Source organism: Pieris napi, chromosome Z (assembly GCF_905475465.1).
Source record: "Pieris napi chromosome Z, ilPieNapi1.2, whole genome shotgun sequence".
Taxonomy (NCBI): domain Eukaryota; kingdom Metazoa; phylum Arthropoda; class Insecta; order Lepidoptera; family Pieridae; genus Pieris; species Pieris napi.
Window position 1 is genome coordinate 232,053 of NC_062259.1, and position 24,583 is coordinate 256,635.

Genomic DNA, 24,583 nt, shown 5'->3' on the forward strand with positions numbered 1-24,583 from the left:
GCAATTTCTATCCCTCTTCTTCCGCTCTTCACAAACACCATATTCCGCAGATCATTCCTCCTTTTCCCTTTCCATCTCAGGACTTCCATAAAGTAGTGAATCTTGTTACATTTTACATTATTACATTATTTTATATTTTACATTACATCGTCGCGAGTGTTGAATTCATGAGAGATTTCGGCTATTATCCTGAAAACCGATATATAAAATCATATAAATAAAATCCGATTGCAACCCTTTATATGGGACCTATTCAAATCTGAATCAATTGACACCTCAATCATCCAAATCGGTCCACAGATGGAGGAGTTATGTACATACAAAAAAAGAACTAACTAAAAATATGTCGGATAAATTAAAAGTTCAATTAAACATTCATGTTATATGATTTATATTCACGATTAGGTACATTTTCAGAGATTAGATAATATATTTGCGGGAAACTTGATAATGTATAAACATTAATTTTGATAATGTTTTTTTTTTTTTTTTATAGAACGGGGGGCAAACGGGCAGGAGGCTCACCTGATGTTAAGTGATACCGCCGCCCAAGGACACTCTCAATGCCAGAGGGCTCGCGAGTGCGTTGCCAGCCTTTTAAGAATAGGTACGCTCTTAAAAATGAGGAATTAATTACCTTAATTACCTTCTTTAATAGGTATATTAAAATGAGTTGGCCTAATGGCTTCAGCGTGCAACTCTCATCTCTGAGTTCGTAGAACTCCGGCTGTGCACCAATGGATGGAGGAAAACATCGTGAGGGATCGTGCCTTAGATCCAAAAAGTCGACATGTGTCAGGCACAGGAATCTAATCACCAACATGTCTATTAGATCGAGATCACGAAACAGACACAGAAATCTGAGGCCCAGACCTAAAAAAAGTTGTAGCGCCACTGATTTATTATTTATTTTTATACTTATTATAAATAAACTCCTTTAAATGTATCAATTTTTAATCAAATAAAAGGCAGTATTTTATATATTTATTTTTGACAGACATTATCAGCCATACTATTATGTCTGAACGCAGCATAACACCACCGTTACACCAACTTCCAGTGCAGACACAGGCGTGAAATCTTGCGAACAGCGATACGCCCCTCGAAAGTGGGACCAAAGTGGCCATGGGGCTCACGATACAGCCGTTATCCACGCTCTGAAAAAATAAAATATAAATCACAAAATGCTAATGCGTTGGTACCTTGACACACTAAAAAGATAATGAAATTTTTTTATACAAGAAAAAATTTAATTCTGACATTTTTACATTAAAAAAAAAACATTAAATCGGATAAATCATAAGTTATGATACATTCAGGACAATACGATGTTATCGGAGATTAGATTTTACAAAGTCAAAATCTATTTTTTTTTTTCAGGAAAAATAATAGGAGGTAATGCTATTAATGCTAGGATAATAAGTACATTACATATGTGTATATATCAAATAAAAGAATAAGAAGTTATTTCAGGAAAGTCAAATTAGGTAAACGAGTATTACTAAAATTTCGCAGACAATAATTTCCGTAGAAGAAGGACATCCTCGTATTTTTTAAATAAAATGTTAAGCAAAACATTTGGAAAAATTACAATTAAAAATTACATCACCCATGGCAGTTAAAAATGAGAAAACATTAAAACAGTCGTAATACTGTTTTAAGTTTGTTAAATCTTATAAATACGAGTAGTATACAGTTATTCATGACCCCACGCAAGAGTTGCAGCTAACTAAATTTAATTAAACTTAAAAAAATACAGTGTCTCATATAGTAACGAGCGCCATCTGCTAAATATTATCTATGACATTTATTTCCAATGGAGGAGAAACGCAAAGCTAATTGCAGATGTCGCTATCATCGCTTGACCCATTACAATACGCTGTCAGCATTTACGTAAATGTTAGATACGATTTAGTGAATCTTAAAAGGTGTTTACAAAATATGAAAACTCCTGAATAATGTATTCGACATGGACTGTTCCTCCATTAAAAGCAAAATTGGAGACACGGGGCGGTTCATTAAAAGGAAGAAATGCAGATCTTGTCACGAGGTAATCACATTGGATATTTTTCAATATTCATTTAAAAAAAAATGTGAGGAAAGGGATGAAGAATTTTAACAATCATATCTTAAAAGTATTGGACAAATTTTATGTGGTATATTTTAAAAAGGCCCTACTTAATAAATATATTTATAAGAATTACTTTGAAACAATAAAACCCACTGATTACTTTGTACTTTTATTTTACAATTCCTTCTTTAAAATAACATAGCATAACACAATTTAATCCAAGGTCAGCCATTGTTGCATATTGTTCATCACTAACAGCTAAAAGGGAACTTCTGTCAGTTATTTGGCGGTCACTGGTAGATCCTGCATGTCCATCTTAAAAATAACGATATCTGGCCACCAGGTGTAGCGCCCACCAAGAATTTTATAGTGTTCGTAGCTACTAATAATAATGTTGCTTGTTGTGCTTTTGGGTTTTTTTTGGTTTTGATATGGGTATTTCTGTACTATCTATTATCACTCTGGTAGCTGGATGATATTGCTTATATCAATCTGCCACCTGGCATCAACCAGTGAACGACTAGGCGTGACGTGGCTGCCCCTAAAATTATATTATTAAGATACTTGCTGTGGTAGTGGGTTTCTTCCAGGAAAACAGTTGGGATTGCAGTCTTTTTCAAATATCTATGAACTTGAGGTAAACCTAAAATGAACGCATAATAATTAGTGCTTATTACATACCCAAGTACCCATACCATATACATAATTTAAAAGTAGTTTATGCAAACCTGTAGAAGATCTTATGCCTTCATAATCAGATTCAATAAAATTTTCCGAACATAACATATAGAACATATTTATAGCTTTGAAGTTACGTCTTTTCAGAGATTTTTCCCAGAGTCTTCTTATGCGTAAATCCTTAGGAAAAATGTGATTGCAACCGATTGCTGCGAAACGAGGTATTTTTGGAGAAAAAAAAGGTTTTAACTTGTTTTATAATTATGAAGTATGGGATTTGACGTTTGTTTACATTTGTTATGAGTCAAGCGATACCAGCGCTACTAGCGGCAAAGTTTGGCAGTTTTCTTCTCCATTTATTTAGCGCCATATTACCAGCGCCAACAACTAATGAACTAACTAAACTTCCTCACATCCAGCTTCATCGTTCTACTTTTGATTCGCGTCATCATTCGGTCAAATAACGAACTTCAATAAGTCTACAACTGTGGGCATCTCTCGACAATATATTATTATAGTACAATCTAAATTCTAACGCGTGTGAATAAATTTGAATCACGCCATCTATTGCGCAAGCTAAGAACTAGGTACATTTCTTCTTTCTAGGACACTTCTAGCTTTTGTGACACAGAAACGATGAGAAGGTTTTATGTTTAGCTTGATAAATCTAACAATTAAAACCGTTTCTAAAAATTCTATCATTTGACTAATGTCAGTTACCTATTTGCTATTACAGCATAATTATGCCTCTTGGATGGATGTTGTAACAAACGACATTTCTCAAGATTTTAAAACATTGGTTTTGGAGGAATTATTCAAAATTCGTAGCACAGAAACATACATTTAAATATATACAAATTTATTATATTATATTTATATATTATGCAATGATTAAACCATGAAAATCTTGCATAAGTTTTACAGCTCTTTTAGCTGTATCAGTCACTGCCTATAAAGAAATAACCTTTCTTTTTGCCTGTAAATAGACAACCTCTTCCAACGTAGAAATAGGGTAGAAATACTTCAAGAAGTTTTCATCCATTTTTAAACGAGAAAATAAATTTCTGCTCTTGACAGACACCAAATCACTTAATGGTAAAAATAAAACACATATGATAAATGAATATTTATTTCTGTAAAGTAGGCTTAGCGTAAGGTCCTTTTCCATGTATTTTTTTATAAAATAGTTATTAATAGCTAACTCTAACATAAAACTATGTATTATGTTAGGGATTAAACTTACCATACCATAAATAATCAAACATCTTCTTTTTATGGAATGTATCTCTTCCCACAATCATACAAACTATCTCTTTGTAAGTTCTCTACGATACTTCTCTAATAAATTCGATAAATATTTAATTGAGATTGCAACATATTTTCGAAGAGTAAATAGCTCTAGTCATCCACCTTGCTTAATGCATTGCTCCAGGAGGTCTTATGATGTCGCTCTGAGTTTCAATAGCAGAAGGCAGCATTTATATAGGTAGGTACAGTTAATTTTTCATATGGGGTTCGCGCCCCACATTTAATTGTTAAGGGGGCAATCAAAATCTAGATAAAGCTAACCAAATTGGAATCTAATATAAAATCCCTGGACAGTCTTTTATGTTCTAGTAACTTAATAATATTTATGTAAATAGGAGTAAGTGGTATTTAAAATGTTTTATAGATAACAATGAATGTTGTTCTGTCTCTCTTATTTATAGATAGAACTGTTTGCAGGAAGGGAATAGAGAAAGAAAGCAAGCCAGATTGAGAAATTTGCCTTTACCTGAAGGGGCTCCGATCAATAGTACTAAAGGAAGTTAGGATAAATAACAAGAAAAAAAAACTATGTATGTATTGTTATTTAAAGATTGGTGTTTTATTGTTATTGAATTGATTGTTCAGGTCAAAAGCGTAATAATTTTTCATGTACGCCAGATTAGATGTATGATAAAATAAATTAGTGGCAAATTAAGTTCGGTGGCGGTTGTTGTATGGATATGTTCAGATATATGTTAAATGAAACACTTTGTTTGAAGCTTGGTGTCAACTGGCTTTAATCGTTTAAAACATGAGCTTATAACAAAGATATCATTAGAGGGGTTGCGACAATGGATTAACAAATAACTAATTTGACTTATAAATGGATTTAGTATATGTTATATGTTGGCTGCCTGAGGTCGTAGGTACGATCCCAGGCTGTGCACCAATAGACTTTCTTCCTAATTAATCCAGCGTCGCAACCCCACCACCCCTAAATGTTTTAAATAATTAAAGCGAGTGGCTACCCAGCTTCAAACAAAGTGTTTCATTTGAACATATCCATACAACAACCGCCACCAAACATAACTCTCCACTGATTTATTTTATTATCTTAACAACTAGACCAATGAGAAATTTTATTACAATACAACAAAGTAATCTAATCAAAACTGATTAAAATTGATTACTCAATCATATATTAAGCGTTTCATTTGATTCAGTGCATTAACAATGATACCTCTAGCGTTTGTTTGCTTAATATCATTTGCCCATGGGCAAATTGATAGTAATAACATCATCACGTCACCATCAAACTGCCTTCCACCTAAACAGTTGATTAACGGAATCTGTCGGGACGTCTGGCGTCAGGGACAAGAGTGAGTTATTTTTGTTCACTTTTTACTGGATAGCGTGACGAGGAAGCTTTAGGTATAATTTATTGTGTTATACACGAAATTCCACCTCGACGTTTAACCACAGAGCAGTTCCACATAGTGGTGGTGAGAGCTTAAGGTAGCTTTTACCACCATTATGTGGAACCAGTTGATGATTTCCGAATCAATTCGACTTAGGGTCCTTCAAAGAGCGTGACAATTTTTAGCCTCTGGCATTGAGAGTGCGCATGGGCGGTATCACATAACATCAGATGAGCCCTCTGTATGCGCCATGTTAAATAAAAAACGATTTATTATTATTACTATTTAAATGACACCAATTTGTTGCTCATCTAGCTAATGGTTATTCGAGACAGCTAATTGACACAAGCTATTAAGAAGAGAAGAGAAATTTCCTTTAAGAAGGACTAAACAGATGCCCAGATTCTTGCCTGCGCCAGTATTCTGTCGGGTTCACTATCCTTACTGGGAGTACGGATAAAAAATAAAAAGGCCTGCAACGTACTCGCGAGCCCTCTGGCAATGTGAGTGTCCATGGGCGGTGGTATCACTTAACATGAATTGGCTGGTTCCACATAGTGGTGGTGCCCAAAAACTGCCTTTAAACGCTCAGTTGTGGAACGACGGACGTCCGAATGAAACTCAGCTGCAGGTATTAACCGGAACAACTCCTCTGAACACTCTCCATGGTAAATACGGTGTAATGCAAACCTCTTGTGAGGAGCCATAAGCTTTCAAATAATATTTAATAAATGTTTTGTGTTTCTAATCTGTTTGTGCAACAAAAACTTCGCCTTTAATGACGGTTGTCCTTATCACATTGCAATAATTATGTCTGATTATGATAAGTATTTTATCGCATATTTAGTATTTTATTATTATTATATTCACTTAAGCATTTATGACACTTTGACTTTCGTGTCTGGGGAAATATATAGAAGCTAGATTCAGAGTACACCGTCCCCCGGCAGAGCCTTTCTTCATGTTTTAACGTATTTTATATACTTAGATTAAATTTCCCTCAATAGGTTCGCTTACGCTTGTTTATTCAGGGAGAGGAACAGACGTAGCCTCGGCGTCATCATCTTAATAAAAAAGACAGACAAGTAATGAAATTAAACCACAAAGGTAAATGTTATCTTGGGGGACGTGTACAATAAGCGAAATATATGTTTTGTTAGATAAATTTACGCCTATCGCACCTACTTGCTTACACATACTCCTCTACAAAGAATATATGTTATTGCGCGCCGCACACTTCGCACATAGGGGCGGCGCGGCCCTGGACTACAGTGCTACCTCGATATAAGAGTGTTTTGCGCGATATTTTGCTTTAAGATGAGAGTAAGATTTGGAGGAATCACACACTACACTAAGAGTTTCTTCTACCTCAGACTAGACCTCTGCTTGTTTCGAAGAATTTTTGATAAGCTGGGTTCGCGATTTTTTCTTTTGCCATGGGTCCGAAGAAGATGATGTCCATTGAATTAAAGCGTGAAATCATTTTATTATTCAAAACCACTTAACAAAAACAACTGAGGTGGTGTTTTGGGTACTGGAACCGAGAAATGGCATTTCAATTTATTGGGAAAATTAATTCCTATTGAATTCTTCTCATAAAAATCTAACGCGAACTTAGTATTTGCTATATTTCCCCCCTAGATTTATTACTTTAATTAGTTATTATACGAACAGTCCCTCGTCGAATTCGCATGGGTCTGCCAAGCATCCGCAAATATACGAGTACATTATAAAATAATTTAGTAGGAATAAAGAAAATAATTAACACAGCAAAAAGACGCGTAGAAAGGTCTCTATGGAGTTGCTCATAATGTTCACCGCATCACAATAATTTGTATGTGCTTTAGAATACAATTCATTGTCCCCATCGACAAATTACTTGTAGTCTAGTCGACAAGTTGAAAATGGAACAAAATAGAGATACTACTCCTAAAATTATGTGCGATAGCTCATTGGATCCGGAATGACGTCTAGAAAAATGTGCTAAAAGCGTGTATTAGCACATAAAAAATTGCAAAAGTTATAGACCATTAAAGATGAAAAAATAATGGCATTTAGTTTTTTGCCAATATTTAATAAACTATTAATATTTAAGAAATTTCAAATAAAGATTCTGAAAGAAGAGAAAATTTCTAATAAAAAACTCCTGACTCCCAGAACTCTATCTCCATTATTTATAATGTTAATTTAACGCTGAAAATAGGTCTGCGGGTGACATTTTTAGGATTCGCGCGTGGCGTCAAAAGCGACTACGGCACATTAATTAATTTATTTAAGGTATTGAATATTTTTTTTTAAATTTAAAAAAAATTATGGTGTGTTCTGAACACTATAATTAATTTATTCCCGTTGAAAATGTTACTTAAAGTTAATTTTTCAACAAGTTAAATAATTGTTAACTAACGAAATTTTCTCGAACGACCGTCTTAATTGTAAGTGAAAAAAAATGTTTAAATAATGGTCGTAAAAATATTTCGCTTCGTAGAGCCTTTCTTACATACATACTTAACAAGATCGTGCCATAAAAGTTAAAAAAATATTTATACTTTGTTTATAACAATTTTTTTACTTAAACAAAAACTTAAAAATCCATGTAATGATGTTAAAAAAATTTTTTTTTTTCTCAATCATCATATAATCGTTCTTTTATTAATACAAGATATTTATTAATTTGCAAAAAAAAAATTCCCGCCATTTGTTGATAAATTTTTTTTAAACAAATTGATTAAATCAATATTTTTTTTTTTAAATTTAACACAACTTTATTACATTAAAAATTTTATGATTTTAAAAAAAAAAATTTTCCTTAATAACAATTTTTAATTGTTTACAATCGTTTTTTTTTAATTTTCTATTGTTCAAATAATTAGTTAAGAAATTTTTTTTTTCCTAAAAATCATAATTGACAGTCTTCTATAAAGTAACAGAAAAAAAATTTTTTTTAATCAACAATTCTATTGTTTATTAACTTACCAATTTGTTATAAACAAATATTCAACTTTTGTTTATTTTTTTTCTAAAACTTCTAAAATTAACAAAAACAACCATATATAACAAAGTATAGTTCTGTTACTTTATAGAAGACTGTCAATTATGATTTTTAGGAAAAAAAAAATTTCTTAACTAATTATTTAAACAATAGAAAATTAAAAAAAACGATTATAAACAATTAAAAATTGTTATTAAGGAAAATTTTTTTTTTTAAAATCATAAAATTTTTAATGTAATAAAGTTGTGTTAAATTTTTTTAAAAAAATATTGATTTAATCAATTTGTTTAAAAAAAATTTATCAACAAATGGCGGGAATTTTTTTTTTTGCAAATTAATAAATATCTTGTATTAATAAAAAAACGATTATATAATGATTGAGAAAAAAAATTTTTTTTTTAACATCATTACATGGATTTTTAAGTTTTTGTTTAAGTAAAAAAATTGTTATAAACAAAGTATAAATATTTTTTTAACTTTTATGGCACGATCTTGTTAAGTATGTATGTAAGAAAGGCTCTACGAAGCGAAATATTTTTACGACCATTATTTAAACATTTTTTTTCACTTACAATTTCTTAATTGTAAGTGAAAAAAAATGTCGTTCGAGAAAATTTCGTTAGTTAACAATTATTTAACTTGTTGAAAAATTAACTTTAAGTAAAATTTTCAACGGGAATAAATTAATTATAGTGTTCAGAACACACCATAATTTTTTCAAACTTAAAAAAAAAATATTCAATACCTTAAATAAATTAATTAATGTGCCGTAGTCGCTTTTGACGCCACGCGCGAATCCTAAAAATGTCACCCGCAGACCTATTTTCAGCGTTAAATTAACATTATAAATAATGGAGATAGAGTTCTGGGAGTCAGGAGTTTTTTATTAGAAATTTCCTCTTCTTTCAGAATCTTTATTTGAAATTTCTTAAATATTAATAGTTTATTAAATATTGGCAAAAAACTAAATGCCATTATTTTTTCATCTTTAATGGTCTATAACTTTTGCAATTTTTTATGTGCTAATACACGCTTTTAGCACATTTTTCTAGACGTCATTCCGGATCCAATGAGCTATCGCACATAATTTTAGGAGTAGTATCTCTATTTTGTTCCGTTTTCAACTTGTCGACTAGACTATTGGGACGTTGTCGTTTTGTGTTAAATTTCTGTAAATATCGATTAAAAACCTCCAAAGTCTTTGTTGTACACTCGGTTTGAGGGGTTTCGATCTTGGAGTATTTTTCATCACTGTTTTATTGTAATTATTTCAGTATTAAACGATTAAAAATTGTTTACAGAGCCGACCAACAAAACGTCATAAACGTTCCGCCCAACTGTAAAGAAGGTCAAGAGCTTGTCAACGGCGAGTGCCGAGATATTTGGTACCAGATCCCAGCACCTACGGCAGCGTTAGTATCTATTTATATTGAATATATATAAAAAAAACGAGCGCTATAACCCATTTAAGGGCATCCGATTTCTGTATCTGTTTCATGAAAGAACTGAGTTTTGTTTGGGCAGTTTTTGCACCAGCTGCCCACTGAAGTATTTCCGAATCAAGTCGACTTAAGGTCCTTTAAGAAAATAGCGTATCAATAAAAGGGCAGCAACGCACTGGCGAGCCTTCTGGCAATGTGAGTGACCATGTGCGGTGGTGAGCCTCCTGCCCGTATTCCCACTGTTACAAAAATAAACTATTAAACGATTGAAGTTGTAAATCTTTCAGAGGTAACCAACCAAGCGTCATAACAGTTCCACCCAACTGCAAAGACGGCCAAGTATTGATTAACGGCGTGTGCCGGGATGTTTGGAGGATCTCGGCTCCAGCACCACGAGCAGTGTTAGTACAATGTTCTTTATTTATACATAATCACTTTTTAATGGAACAATGGATTAATTGACACACGCCATTTTGGGCCTAAGGCACGCTTCCACACGATGTTTTCCTTCACCGTTCGGACGTTAAAATGCCCACGAAGAGAGTCCCACGCTGAACCCACTGCTTTTGGATCACTTGCTTTTGGAATTGGATAGAGATAGAATAGTTTCATATCAGCTTTAGAACTTATTGCATAATTAATTAGACAGAATTGGTATACGGACACATGACACCATAACACACTCATATCATCGCAACGAAACACACCTGTCGTTGAAATATTTCTTTTCACTTTTTCAATTTCAATAAATAAAAAAATGTTTATTATGGAACATAAGTTGTATCACTTATTTCACATCGTTAAATTTGAATCTGTCGGCATCCCTGCTCATCGGCAAAGAAGACAAAGGGTGTAGGCCGAGAGAAAAAGCCGGCGTAAAAAACTCTCGGTGCTCTTTTAAAATAGCAAATCATGAAACAATATTTATTTTAAAACAAATATCGCAAATTAATTAGAAGTAGCTTTATAGTAAGCCTTTTTACACAGCTTTTCTTTAATACATTTTTTAAATTTATTAAAAGGCATACATAAAAGAGCCTCTGGGATTTTATTAAAGAAGAGTATCCCTTTTCCCAAAAAATAATGACTAACTTTAGATAGTCTAGTACGGGGAAATTGCAGCCTGCGTTTGTTCCGAGTATTAGTATTTGCACATCTTATGTCAAAAGTTTGAAGGCTGTTTGCCTTTTGACGGAGACTGCTCCAGCATCTCGCGCAAGGGACTAAACATCCCTCTGGATACAATAAATCCCGGGCATTAAATGTTTTGTTTGCAATATTACCGCGTGAGGGAATAGCATTCCCCCTCAGGCGCGTAAAGAAGTTTTTATCTTCTAGAATTCCTGAGGATCACAAAGACAAAAACACAATTGTGGTACCTCCAAACTGCAAGGAAGGACAGCAATTAATCAATGGCGTGTGTCGCGATATCTGGCTCAGGTATGTTTCCTGATAATATCCAAAAAATCTTTCAGCCTTTGGTCTGCGCCTTAGATTTATGGATCTGTTTCTTAAGTAGACGAGCTTGGACTGACACAGGTATGTTTGCTCACGATGTTTTCCTTATTGTACGAGCGAGTCGAAATTACGACCTCAGACAGTCGATCAAAGCAGCTAGGCCACAATTTTTTTTAATATATAGTAATAGAAGTGCTCAAAAGGCACTAAAATGGGTGTCTTGGGCTGCCCCGTAGGATCGTTTGCTCCCCTATATAAAAAACTGTCGATAATGATAGCGATTTTAATAATGTTAAGTACCATTTCGCAAAACTCATATCACAACCTTGCTTTTGCGATTTTTACAATAATTGGAAAAAGATAATATCTAAGATTGTAATATGTAATAATAAACAGATTAATAATATAGTCTCGGATTTGTTCTGACACAACTCGAGAATGGCTGGATTTTAACTTATTTGTGGATAAAACTAGAAGCCTACCAAGCAGGCCTTGTATAAACTTGAATGAAATTTCCAATATACCGTATATTGGAAATTTCATTCAAGTTGATCCAGTAGTTTATGAATCAAAACTATAAGGCGCTTTGAGCAGACATAGAATCTTCATTTAGAATACAGTTTCGTCGTTAGGCTATTTACGTAATAACTTCAGACAGAAGGTCCCTCAAATAACCGACTTGATATTACATGGATCTCACTTTTTACGGTAGAAGAACTTCCGAGATTTGTTTTTTTTTTTACAATTTATGTTGTTGGCATTTGATTGTCCCGAATAACAGAATAACTTCCAATAGACGGTTCGTGAGTTTCGTAACTGTCAAACATTTAATGATCAACCCTTCGATACGGTAACTCAAAAAACGTGTTTAAATGTAAAGAACTTTTTTCTCATTACCAAAAAAAATTATATGATAAACTTAATATGTAGATATATACGAAATTATTGTTATGTTGATATGATAATTGTTGTATATGTTTAAATATTTCCAATCAACAATATATTATTATAATTAGTATACAATATATCTAATGGTGTATTTATTTATTTCGTGATCCTACAGCTAACAAAAACTATATGTAACAAAATATTAAGAAAAAAAAACAATTACACTAAAAATATAACCAAAGCTAAAGTGCTTAATATTTATCGACAAAAAGGTTCAAACATTTACTAAAGGGAACAAAACAATAAAAATTATTCAATACATTTAACTAAGTAATACCCATTTGGGTGTGATGGTGTAAAAGTAAGGGTATGTACGTGAAGGTGATGTAGTAAGCTCATGATGCAGGGGATTTGGGGCATTCCTTCCTTCATTTTCGGCCAACATTTCTATAATCCCTAATATTATTTATAAATTTTTTGCGATATTTATAATTATAAAATAAATAAATCAGTGGCACTACAACCTTTTTAGTCCTTGGCCTCAGATTTCTGTATCTGTTTCGTGATCATTTGTCTTAGGGGGCGTCCATAAATTACGTGAGGTGTTTAAGGGGGGGAGGGGGTCGAGTAAAATTTCATTTAGTCTTACGTTGGAGAGAGGGGGGTCTCGGCAAATATCACGCATTTTTTTTTCTGATTGAAAAAATTTTTTTTGGAAAACGGTTGACCATAAAGACCATAAATGGCCAACTCCATACCTAAACACTCAACATTTCACTTATTTTGTTTTTGAGCTCTTCGAGCTCAATAGTACGAATTCTGTGTTATATTGGGTTCTCCGAGCTCAAGAAGATAGCTTCTTACGCGTTTACGTAAGAAACCCACATTTTGAAAAATCTCAGGAGGTACAGAAAATTTAAAAAAAACACCTCACGTAATTTATGGACGCCCCCTTATAGGCAAGTAGGCGATCGACACACGCGCCACGTCCACGTCGTGTTGGGTTTAAAGCACGATTCCTCACGATGTTGTTCGTACGAGCGAATGTTAAATGCGCACATAGAGAGTCAATTGGTGCACTGCCCGGGGTTCTAAGACCTCAGGGATGAGAGTCGCACGCTGAAGCCATAGGTCGACACTGTTTGATATTCATAATGAGGTTCAATAAGTCACTTTGTTCTATAAGGAGGTTCATCGTGGTTGTCCCCGGGGTGTAATTATTTTGTTCCCATCTTCGTAAAATGTTTACAAGAGAAAATTTATAATTTTTATTTCCAGACATCTCACCGCGTCCCTTGCTGATGAAGATGATCTTAATGTACTTATAAAGAACATTATAGACGTTCCAAATCAATGCCCCAAAGGATATAGGCCCGATGCAAACGGAGTATGTCGTCCTATATTGTAAAAATCTAAAAACCTATCATAGTCGTAACAGCTAAATCATTATCTGTCTCTTTTCATTGTAGCGTATGTTATTTGGTAGAAAGAGCCACAGAACAGTGATTATGGTTTTTATTAACTTTTATTAACATTCCCGTCAAATTCAGGCACAGCGTATTACGTTGCGCATAAAATGACATTGACATTTATTGATTGTGTGAATTTATTAATGAAAAACCCATGTCTTCAATTTTATGATAATATCTGGTTAAAAAGTAAGCTGTCTCTCACCTATTTAGCAATATAAGATTATTCTCCCCCCTCCCCCTCCACCTTGGTAAATGTCTCAATACATGGAAATAATCGCTGACGGATATATTTACCAACAAAACACTAATTTAAACCGGTTGACCTGTTTTTGAGCGTGCTACAGAAAAATTATATACTCCAGCTAATATATATGTAGACTTGACATAGCAAAATCATATTACGTATATGTATAAATAAAGAATTATATGCAGTTCTTGTTTTATTAAACGGAAAATTATATATCCTTGCAACCTGCCGTTGAGTCAATAAACTGTCTGGCCAAAAAGCACTATCGTTTTCTCGAAACAGTTACAGAAACAGGCCATTTGCGACCCCCTATACCTTCTGCTCTTATTCTGCTCACTCTGCAATGCTTGGCATCTCGCAACATCTAAGTGGCGATGGACCAGCATGCTCCTTGAATTGAAGACCTCGGCAGAACAAAAGACCGCGGTCCCCCCACCGACTAGTTAGACTATGAAATCGTCAAGAAACAATTATTCAACTAAGGGTCCTTCAAGAAAGGAGCCTACCAATTCTTAAAAGGCTGGCAACGCATTTGCGAGCCTTCTGGCAATGTGAGTGTCCATGGGCGGCAGTATCACTTAACATCAGGTGAGAAGGGCTGGCGCCTTTTGCTCCCTGTTACATAAAAAGACATATACTGTAGATATACGAGTTTATCCTATATGTGGTGAAATTTAACGATAAAAATACATAACTTTTTTATTGTGTATGTGTGTTTAGTTTAGTTGAGTTATCTGTTAGCTGCTTTTAGCGATAATTCACAATTTTTTATTTATAAACCCAATAAAATCGTTACCGCATTAAGCAACAGACTCACCATGAGGGCCATCTCCAACCTGGCCATCCTCTTGCTGCCAAAATGCTTGCCCATGATGGCCTGGTACCGGCTCCTGCACGTCCTCTGAGTGTAGATGCCACTTAAGTCAATCCATCTCACTGCACATCCACCAGTCCAGCGTCCGAAGATGGCCCGAGGCTGGGAGCTATTGTACCTATACCCACGTCTGAAATATCAGAGCATGGCTGCAGTTTTACCACCACAATAAAAGTAAAAGTAAAAAATCATTTAATCATATAGGTAACATAATGTACACGTATGACTCATCAGTAAAGGATTTTAATAAGAATTAGTAAAAAAAACGTCAAATTTCTTATAAAACGTAAAATAAATTATAACTCTGCAGGGGTTGAGCTTAGAGTCCCGTAGTACAATTTTTTGCAGCTGATGACCTCATCTATCCCCTATTTGCGTTTGATCCATGACTTTTTGGCCACCTGTATAATAACACATAATATACACAATATCGCTACTGTGAATTCACTCTGCGAACATATTTATAAATATGTCAATAGTGCTAGAGACAGCAATCAGTAGGCGCAACGTCATTGATAACGGTAATAATAATATGAAAGATTGGAGTATGCCAAAGGATATTTCTATTCTTCGATTGAAAAAGATAAAGCGAAAAACGAGAAACACATTTGTGGGCAGCTGGTTCCTTTATTTTTAATAAGCAGCAACTAACTTCCTGAACTGTTATGAAATAGCTAGTGGCTTCAGCGTACGACTCTCATCCCTGAGGTCGTAGAACCCCCGCTGCGCACCAATGGACTTTCTATGCGCATGTGCGTTACGCTCACTCGTACGACGTACGAAGGAAATCATCGTGAGGAATCGTGGCTTAGACCCTAAAAGACGGCGTGTTTCAGGCACAGGAGGCTAATCACCTACGTACGTACTTGCCTGTTGGATTGACAAACCATGAAACAGATTTAGAAATCTGTGGACCAGACCTAAAAAGGTTATTATGTAAAAATAAATCTAGCCAACTTTAGTAGAAACTACTTACGTATTCTGATACTTGCAATACTTTCTAAACTTTGATATCTGAGCTCGCGCCGTTGGGTCAACAGGTACCATGGGTAGGAAGTCACCAGCAAACGCATCAGCACACGGAGCTGACACAGGCACTCCAGTCTCCTCTAGTCCACATACGAAGCACTATCAAAATATATTTATATGTAGGTAAATTATGTTAAAATTTACTTTTACTGCCAGTTCTTAAAGAGGTTACCTTACCACACTAAACCAAACTATAAATATTAAGTTTTTTAAAATAAATACCTGTCATTTATCTACCTATACTTTCCTTTATAATAAAATTTCATTAAAATTGGATTTCGAATCTACAGAGGCATTACAACATATCTTGCTATGATTTTGAGGTTTCAAAAACTAACACAGACTGTTGCACTGTTCGTCGATCATAACAACTTTCAGCTACACTCTCAAATACATGCGCAAACTCACCCATTTACACTCACTTATTCACTTAATTTGAAACACTCATTTTTTTTATTATTATCTTTTTTTTAACTGTTTTTAACATGTCCCACGTAATAATTGTTTTCTAGTTACCCACAACACAGGGCCCTTTTGTCATAAATAAAGTTTTTATTATTATATTATTTATTTATTGATATCATCACGCCGACAGTTAAAAAACAAGTAAAGAGTCCTTTCCGCAAAAATAGTGGTAATAAATTATTACATTCTAGACATTCGTCAAAATTACTGTCGTAATGTGCGGTTACTGTTTCGTCGTCAATTATGTTGAAACAGTGGAACAATTGTAATAAATTACTGTTTTGAAATTACTGTGGTGAAATGGTTAAAAAATAACTAAATGTACATTACATTTAGTTATTTTTTAACCATTTACACTAAATACATAACAATAATGTTTAAATCGTTGAATATGAAAAAAAATAGCTTTCATTTCTTGATATATATATTTGTAGATGTTATATACTTAGTATCCTAGTAATAATAGGATAATACCTTCTTTTATTTTTAATGAAAAAGATAGATTTTGCTTTTACGACTTAGTTCCCCAGGGAAACTGAAATAGTGACTCCAATTACCTTAGCAATAACACTGCCCGTTGCGTTAGCGTCGTACTCGGATGTTGTATGTCTTACGGTGGCAAACGTCTCACATGTTGGTATGGACATGAGCGCAAGTGATTCGTTCAGCTTTTGCGTTAGGTTCGACTCATAATCCTCTGCAAGAGCTGCAATAAGCTCCAGAAGAGCTGGCACATCGATTGGATATCTGTATATATTGTCAAAAGTCAAAAATTATTTAATCATATAGGTAAGACAATGTACACTTATGAACGTCAATAAAGAAATACATATTAATGCTTCTAATTTTACATACATATATTGACTGCGTAATTCGATAATGTTTTTTTTTATATCGAACAGGGGGCAAACGGGCAGGAGGTTAACCTGATGTTAAGTGTTTCGGGTTTAAGCTGACTCTAACACAATTTATGATGACATTTTCCACCTTACCCAAGAGGGTTTACTTTATTTAGCAAAAGTAACGATTTCTTTTTTTGAAGTGAAGCTTCTTTAGGCGCATGAAACGCAATAATAATAATAATATAAGCGTCACGAAGATGTGCAGCGTTTTTGTCGAAGAAAAGGGTGAGAGCTATTAAGAGAGAATGAGAAGGGCGAATTACCTTATTTAATAATAATAATATCTAATTTATGAAATTAAAATTTCGTAAAGAGAATTTATGAAATATTATTATTTTATATTTTATGCAAAAAAAATATTGAAATCTCAAATGACGAAAGGTAAATTAAAACTCCACGTGTTTTGATTATCGAACATATAAATTTAAAAAAAATTATAATTTGTAATAATTTTCGATACTTTTAATATTTTAATGACAATTAAATTCATTAAATTCCTAACATATTTTCCTTTTTCCCTGCCTCTAAGTCTCGGAAATCTAAAGTTTTAGATTTGTATAAATATGAACAAGACTTAAAAATTCGTTTGCCAAAGAAGTTTCACTTCTGACATATTGTGTACTTTGTACGCACGCACTTTTTTTTATTTTAATCTTTAGAGGTTAATGAAAAATAAACTTCCAAAGTCTACCACGAGAGTCTTTTCATATATGGACAGCCTATGAAACAAATAACGTGGCTTTCTATTATCCCTACTTTATCGATCAATAGTTACATCATACCTGGCTGTAGGTATAGTTGACACTGTACTCTCCGTCATTTCCGTTGTGTCTGTTACATCCGTGGTTAATTCTTCTCTTCTTATTCTCAAAAAGCGTAAAATGTTGATATCTGTTTGATTCTCAGAGGATGTGATAGCATTCACGTTGCTCAACAGTTGCTTTATTGCGTCTGAAATCGATTCGTTTTTATAGAACATGGGGCCAACGGGCAAGAGGCTCATCTGATGTTAAGTGATACCTCCACCAATAGACACTTTCAATGCCAGAAGGCTCGCGAGTGAATTGCCGGCCTTTTATTTGCTGAAATATTTATTTCAGTTCTCTAACAATAAACTACAAGCTGCCCCCTTATCAGAATCGTAAAATGACTGCTTCACGACTGATTTGAGCGCGACCGCCGCTGCGAAAACCGCTGTTAGAGTTTGAAAAGTGAGTTACAGAATCACAAGCCAGGGCACAGATCAGCCTGTGTCTGACATGTTTGGGCCTAAGGTTTCATAGGTGTTTAGCGTTTAATTTCCGAACCAATTCGACTTAGGGTCCTTCGAGAAAAGAACGTTCTAAAAAAGCATCATGCCTTTCAAACATTTCGTAGACTTAAAAGATAGATTTATTACATTTCGATTTTAAAAATTTTGACGCAGCTCGTATTTCTGGCTTCATATGAATGCATGAAAGGTCTACCTTCAACATCAAGCAACTCTTGCCTGTTAAGCGTCTTCAGTGTCACCTTTGTGTTCATCGCCCTGGTGGTGGGGATAGGAATTTCTGTAACATATATAAGATATCCTCGATTTGTTATTATTAAATCGTTTAGCAGTGCTGGCCTAGAGGCTTCAGCGTGTATATCATCCCTAAGGTCGTAGAACCCCGGCTGTGCACCAATAATAATAATAATAATAATAATCATTTATTTGCAAGAATATGGTATAAAAAAATCTTATGGTTGTACAATCTTAACTCCGCATATTCTGCCACACACAATGGCGTGCAAATTTATCTTACATAATTAACAATTAGGATTTTACTATATTACAATCAAACCTTATGTGGTTTTATAATCACATTATTTATTTTTTATATCCGGACAATCAGCCATATATAAAAAGGCATGCAAATGTCATAAAGTTTTGCTATGTCATATAATAAAAACATTAACATAATGTCATGATAATACGTCAAGCTATTTATAATCAATTGTTGTCAAACTTATAGGCCAAATATTCGCCTACGCTATAAAAGCACCTTGACTTTAGAAACCCAATCACCTTCCCCTTGAAAACATTACATGACAGCGATCTATAACTTCTGGGAAGGTGATTAAATATTCTTATAGCCATGGCGTTACAATTTTTAGAATATAGCGCGGTGCAACATGCAGGCACCCGCAGCCGTGTTGGATCCCTCGGTATATATAAGCACGTTTCTTTGTATGTATTAAATAGTTTTGGATACTTCTTGACAGTCATAAGTGCTTCCAAAATATACAAACTTGGTACTGTCAGAATACCGAGTTCGTGGAAAATTGGCCTACAGCTAATAAGAGGTCCAACGCCCACGATAGCCCTAATACATTTTTCTGAGTAATAAAAACTTTACTCACATCTACCGAATTTCCCCATAAAAGGATACCATAGCGCAAAACTGAGGCAACATAGCCGTGATACGCAATAATTGCTGCGTGTTTTGAAGCTACTTTACGAGTTCGACTCAAAGCAAAGACAAATTTATTAAGGTGCGTGCATATCGTTAAAATATGTTGTTTCCAATTAAGATTTTGGTCTAGTGTTATGCCTAGAAACTTGGTTGATACAACTTCTTCAATTGACTTGTTTTTATAATTGATTTTGAGGTTATTAGGTCTGCAATTATTATAGTTCCGAAATTGTATAAAATTGTTTTTTTTTACATTTACACTTAAGTTATTAATTTCCAACCATTCCGTGACATTCTTTATTGTTTCATTCAATAATGATTCGTGGTTACGCGTAGTATCATTCGACACTACCACTTAGATATCATCCGCGTAAAGAATGCATTTATTAGTAATCAAATTTGGTAAATCATTAATGTACAGAAGAAACAGCAATGGGCCCAGTATGCTACCTTTAGGAACGCCTTTATTGCAATCTATAGCCACAGACTTGTACCCCCTTTCAATATGTTTAGGAGATGAAGTATGTGTGATTTCAACATATTGTTTACGACCGGTTAGGTAACTTTCCAGCCAATTTAAAGGCAATCCTCGGATTCCGTAAAGTCTACACTTTTGAAGAAGAATGTTGTAGTCTACGCAATCAAAAGCTTGGCTCATGTCAAAAAAAACTACAGATACCTGCTTGCGCCTATCGATATGTTCTACAATTGCCTTAACTAAAGAGAAAGCTGCTAGGATAGTATTTTTACCTCTTTGAAAACCGTACTGTTCATCATTTATAACATTGAATTTGCCTAAAAAAGAGCTCAACCTATTGTACATAAGTTTTTCCAACACTTTAGCTAAAGTTGGTATTAAAGTTATAGGTCTGTAGTTTTTAATATCCTCTGTATTACCCTTTTTAAACATAGGTTTAACTATTGATAATTTTAAAGAACTGGGAAAAATACCCTGTGTGAAAGATAAATTTATGAGATGGGTAAGGATACTTGCTAGTTGTTGTGAGGAGAATTTTAACACTTCTGTTGTTATTGAGTCATAACCTGCTGCTTTAGTATTATTAAGATTATTTATAGCTTTGAAAACTTCGTCACATGAACAAGGAGTTAGAAATAAGGATGGGTTTACAGAATGAACGTTTTGAAGATTAGTGCTAGGTTTCTTAATTGTTTTATTATTTATGTAATAGTTGTTAAATAAATTCGCTATTTCATTTGGATCAGATATCAATTGATTATTATCATTTAAGATTTTATTAGCAACTATAGGACTTCGATTCTGGTCTAGTTGGTCTTTTATAATATGCCAAGTTGCACGAGATTTATTTTTTGCGTTTTGTAGATACGCGAAATGTGTGTATTTTTTCGATGCTACAACGCATTTTTTGAGATAATTGTTATATTTTTTGTATGCTTGTTTATTTTCATTTGTTTTCGTTTTAAAATATTTAAGAGTAAGTTGTCTCTTACGCCTACTAGAGATTCTAAGCCCTGGTGTAATCCACTTGGGTGTTGTCATTTTATTGTTAACATTAACTTTAATAACTGGAAAGCAGAGATAAAAAAATAATGATAAATTGTCATGAAAGATTTGGAAAGCTTTATCGCAAGAACTTTCTTCATATACCTCGCTCCAGGACAAATTTGAAAGGCATTCCCGAAACTTTTTCATGTTTTCAGAGCAGTAATCTCTTCTAAATATACACCACTTTAAGATAATTGGCTTTGTTTTTGTGACGGGAAACCTTAATATTTGGCACGTATCATGATCTGACATATATAAACGGAGTGTTTCGCCTTTAGCACCCTTAATATTACTCAATATATGGTCAATACAAGATAAATTTCTAGTCGGTTCGTTAATAAAGTGTTTCAAGTTATAATTTGATAGAATGTCATTGTAATTCATAGTTATATTGTTTATCTTTAAAATGTCTATATTCATGTCACCACATAAAATAATTCGCTGTTTTTTATTTTTTAGTTTATGCAAAAGGGTTTGAAATATATTAAAAAAGCTATATACGTCAGAATCGGGCGTTCTGTAAATACAAATTATTATGCATTGAATTGCGGGTACTATTGTGCCACAACATTCAAATGTTTTTTCTATTGATATGTCGTTGCAAAAGCTAAGCGGCGAGATATCGAGAGATTTATCTATGAAAATACATACCCCGCCACGCTTTTTATTTAGCCGACTAAATGATGAGGCTAACTTAAAATTCTTCAGATTCATGTTACTTTCATCGCCTCTTCTTACAAAAGTTACAGAAAAACATAAAATTTTAGGAGTAGTATTTTTAGTGTACCTGATTTCGCTAAGATTTAGTTCAATAGAATCTAGTTTGCTAAGAAGTCCTGCTATATTTTGGTGTAATAAGTAAGAGCTGCTTATTAGGTCATTTCGTGAGGAACTTGAGTCTTCATTAAAAAATCTCTATTGTTTACATGTGAGTTCTGGCTAGGTCTTATCACGGGAAAATAGTACGGTATGGTACCCTTTCTAGGAATGTCGCCACGATTACATAGTTTTTTTACATTTTTTTTCTTGAAAGTCAAAAATTTTTTGGTATAGTAATCATAGTCAAATATATAGTTTAACTTTTTACATATACTTGTAAGATATTGCCTTTTATAAGTACCACGTTCAATATCTAAATATGAACAATTTTTAGAACTATTACATATCATTTTCAACATATTATTAAGTAATTTTTCATTAAGAAATCTATTAGTACAGACATTTAATAAAATTATTTTGCTGTTTTTGATAATTTTTAGTAAAGCGCATAGTTCTATAAATATTTGGTATGGATTGGTATCATTTTCACCTAGGCATAGAACTAGGTAATTTCCCACACAGTCCTCCAAACCGTCAACTGTACTTAATAGATCACACGTTTTTGCATTGAATTTAATGATGGAGTTAATTTCAAAGCGTCCGTATTGTGTATTAAATCTCGATCGTATAAGCTCCGAGGCAAGTCCTCGGCATTGTTGACTGCCTATTATATGTATCTTGAATTTGGTGTTAGGCAGTTGGTCAGCTATTGGATAGCTAGCGCCATCTCTCGAGGACGGTAAACATTCTTTAGGTTTTATAAAATTGCTCCTAGAATCAGCGTTAAGAACCTCCATCGAGGTTTCTAATAATTCCAAGTTGCCACAACTTGCATTTAATTTTTGTTTTTTCTTTATTTTCCTACCTTGTTTTTTCCTCTGTTCTTTGCTTCCTGACAATGTGTTGGGAGTAGTAATATTGTAAGGTGTAGAATATTTCTCTTTAAGATTATTTATGGTTTCTTTTTGTTTTGAAATTTCAATATTTTTCATGGAATTTTCCAGTGATAGGTTTCCAATTCTTTGGTGCGCTAAATCCAATTCTAATTTTAATTTATTTATTTGTTCCAATAATTCGGAATATTCGTATACATTTCTTGTAGAAATGTCGGGTAAGCTTCTAACTTCATAATAGTCATAGTTCGATTGAGTTGAGGTAGATGAAATGTTAAGGGATTCAATGGATCTTCCCTTTTTTCTTCTTATTGTAACGTAGGCATCCTCCATTGTGAGAAAAAATTAAAAAAATAAAAAAAATAGTAAAGACGAACAGTTTTATAGCCGTCGTGATTTGAACCGGGACGTTTCAAGCTTTATGTTAGTTTCTTGACAAGTAAATAACACAATTAGCCAACTGGACTATGACCAACGATGTGAAATTAAGCCATATATTTCAATTTGTATAGATTGCTTAGAAAATCCGTTACAATTCAATTGAGGTGGGTCACCTTGGAGAACAAAGGATTCACTTAATTTATACGTTTCTTCACTTTTATCATCGGTCACTAGTTTATAGCACTTTACTGGTAAGTTTGTCACATTATAAGTTTGTAGATTGAGTGGAAATTGTATTTCCAAGCAAAAATATAATTTTATATGAAATGTTAGGGCCAAAAATTTTTATTGTTATTATTGTCACTGTTTCATAAAAAAAAGACTTGTATAACATTACCACCACAAAGATAACTTTAAGAAACCTCACTGAGTTACTTTTTATTTGAAATAACGCGATTAAACTATTAGTAAACAATAAAATACACGGAGCTATTGTTTACACGCCAGCGCTACGTAAAATTATCCGTGTCCTTTCTATGTGCGCATTACATTCGCTCGGACGAAGGAAAACATCGTGAGGAATAGTGCCCTAGACCCAGCACGAAGGCGTGTGTCAGGCACAGGACGCTGATCACCTATTTGCCTAATAGACAAATCATGAAACAGATATAGAAATCTGAGGTCCAGACCTAAAAATGTTGCAGCGCCACAGGCACAGAAGGCTACTTGCCAAATGCATTTCATTCCTTTTTAATACATAAATACTTTGCCAAAGTATTTTGCACGTTTGCGAATGTATTTTAATAGCGACTGAAGGATCGTGAGGCAACGCAACCAGTTTATTCATCAGAACGCATTTTATTTGTTTTAATGAACAATACTTTGCCAAAGTATACCAATTGTTAGCAAAGTATTTACTTATGTATCAATTACGCGATGTATTCGATTATACTTTGTCCAAAATATATAAGAATTTTAAATCAAGATTTTTAAATACAAGAACGAATTACAAAAAAATTCCGCATCTTAAAGAATAAAGGAAAATTGTGGGTTGGCAGTTGTAGAGGAATTTAAATGTAAAAAATTGAGATCGGCCCGAATAAAGGAAAAAAAAATCATAAAAATTGGACCGTTTCGGAATTTTGGTTACACTGACACGGGAATTTTATATAATATGAGAGAAATCAAGGACTAAATATAATCATATCTTACCATCATATGAATTTTCGTATTCATATCCACAACATGTAAAAAACAGCACCGATAATTTTAAAAATAACATAATTTTCACGCATTTAATTTAAAATAAAAAAAATATATATCAAATCGACATTGAGAATTTGACA

The 24,583-nt window shown here is 33.6% G+C and overlaps 2 protein-coding genes across 3 annotated transcripts; one reads left to right on the plus strand and one right to left on the minus strand.

The window, feature by feature from the left end:
• Positions 1-980: 980 nt before the first annotated feature.
• On the minus strand, positions 981-24,583 carry LOC125062787 (the record flags this gene model as incomplete). Its single annotated transcript, XM_047668944.1, has 7 exons — positions 24,450-24,583; positions 18,648-18,731; positions 17,964-18,132; positions 16,837-17,026; positions 15,762-15,913; positions 14,729-14,915; positions 981-1,157 (listed from the first exon to the last, which is right to left on the minus strand). Coding segments are annotated over exons 1-7 (1,029 nt in total), but the record flags the coding sequence as incomplete, so codon positions are not given.
• Positions 5,188-14,095, plus strand: LOC125062788. Of its 2 annotated transcripts, XM_047668945.1 has the most exons (5): positions 5,192-5,376; positions 9,706-9,816; positions 10,134-10,247; positions 11,185-11,286; positions 13,471-14,095. In XM_047668945.1, the coding sequence occupies exons 1-5, from the start codon at positions 5,231-5,233 to the stop codon at positions 13,598-13,600; spliced, it is 603 nt and encodes a 200-aa protein (XP_047524901.1). In that variant the 5' UTR covers positions 5,192-5,230; the 3' UTR covers positions 13,601-14,095. The 2 variants fall into 2 exon arrangements, with proteins under 2 accessions (XP_047524902.1, XP_047524901.1); XM_047668946.1 differs by lacking the exon at positions 11,185-11,286 and having other exon boundaries at positions 5,188-5,376.

What these genes read in the sequence shown, in the direction of transcription:
- LOC125062788 (XM_047668945.1), top strand. Translation starts at nt 5,231, where the DNA reads ATGATACCTCTAGCGTTTGTTTGCTTAATATCATTTGCCCATGGGCAA. An exon ending in ATCCCAGCACCTACGGCAGC is followed by an intron (nt 9,817 to 10,133) that starts GTTAGTATCTAT and finishes TAAATCTTTCAG; the next exon opens with AGGTAACCAACCAAGCGTCA. An exon ending in GCTCCAGCACCACGAGCAGT is followed by an intron (nt 10,248 to 11,184) that starts GTTAGTACAATG and finishes TTTATCTTCTAG; the next exon opens with AATTCCTGAGGATCACAAAG.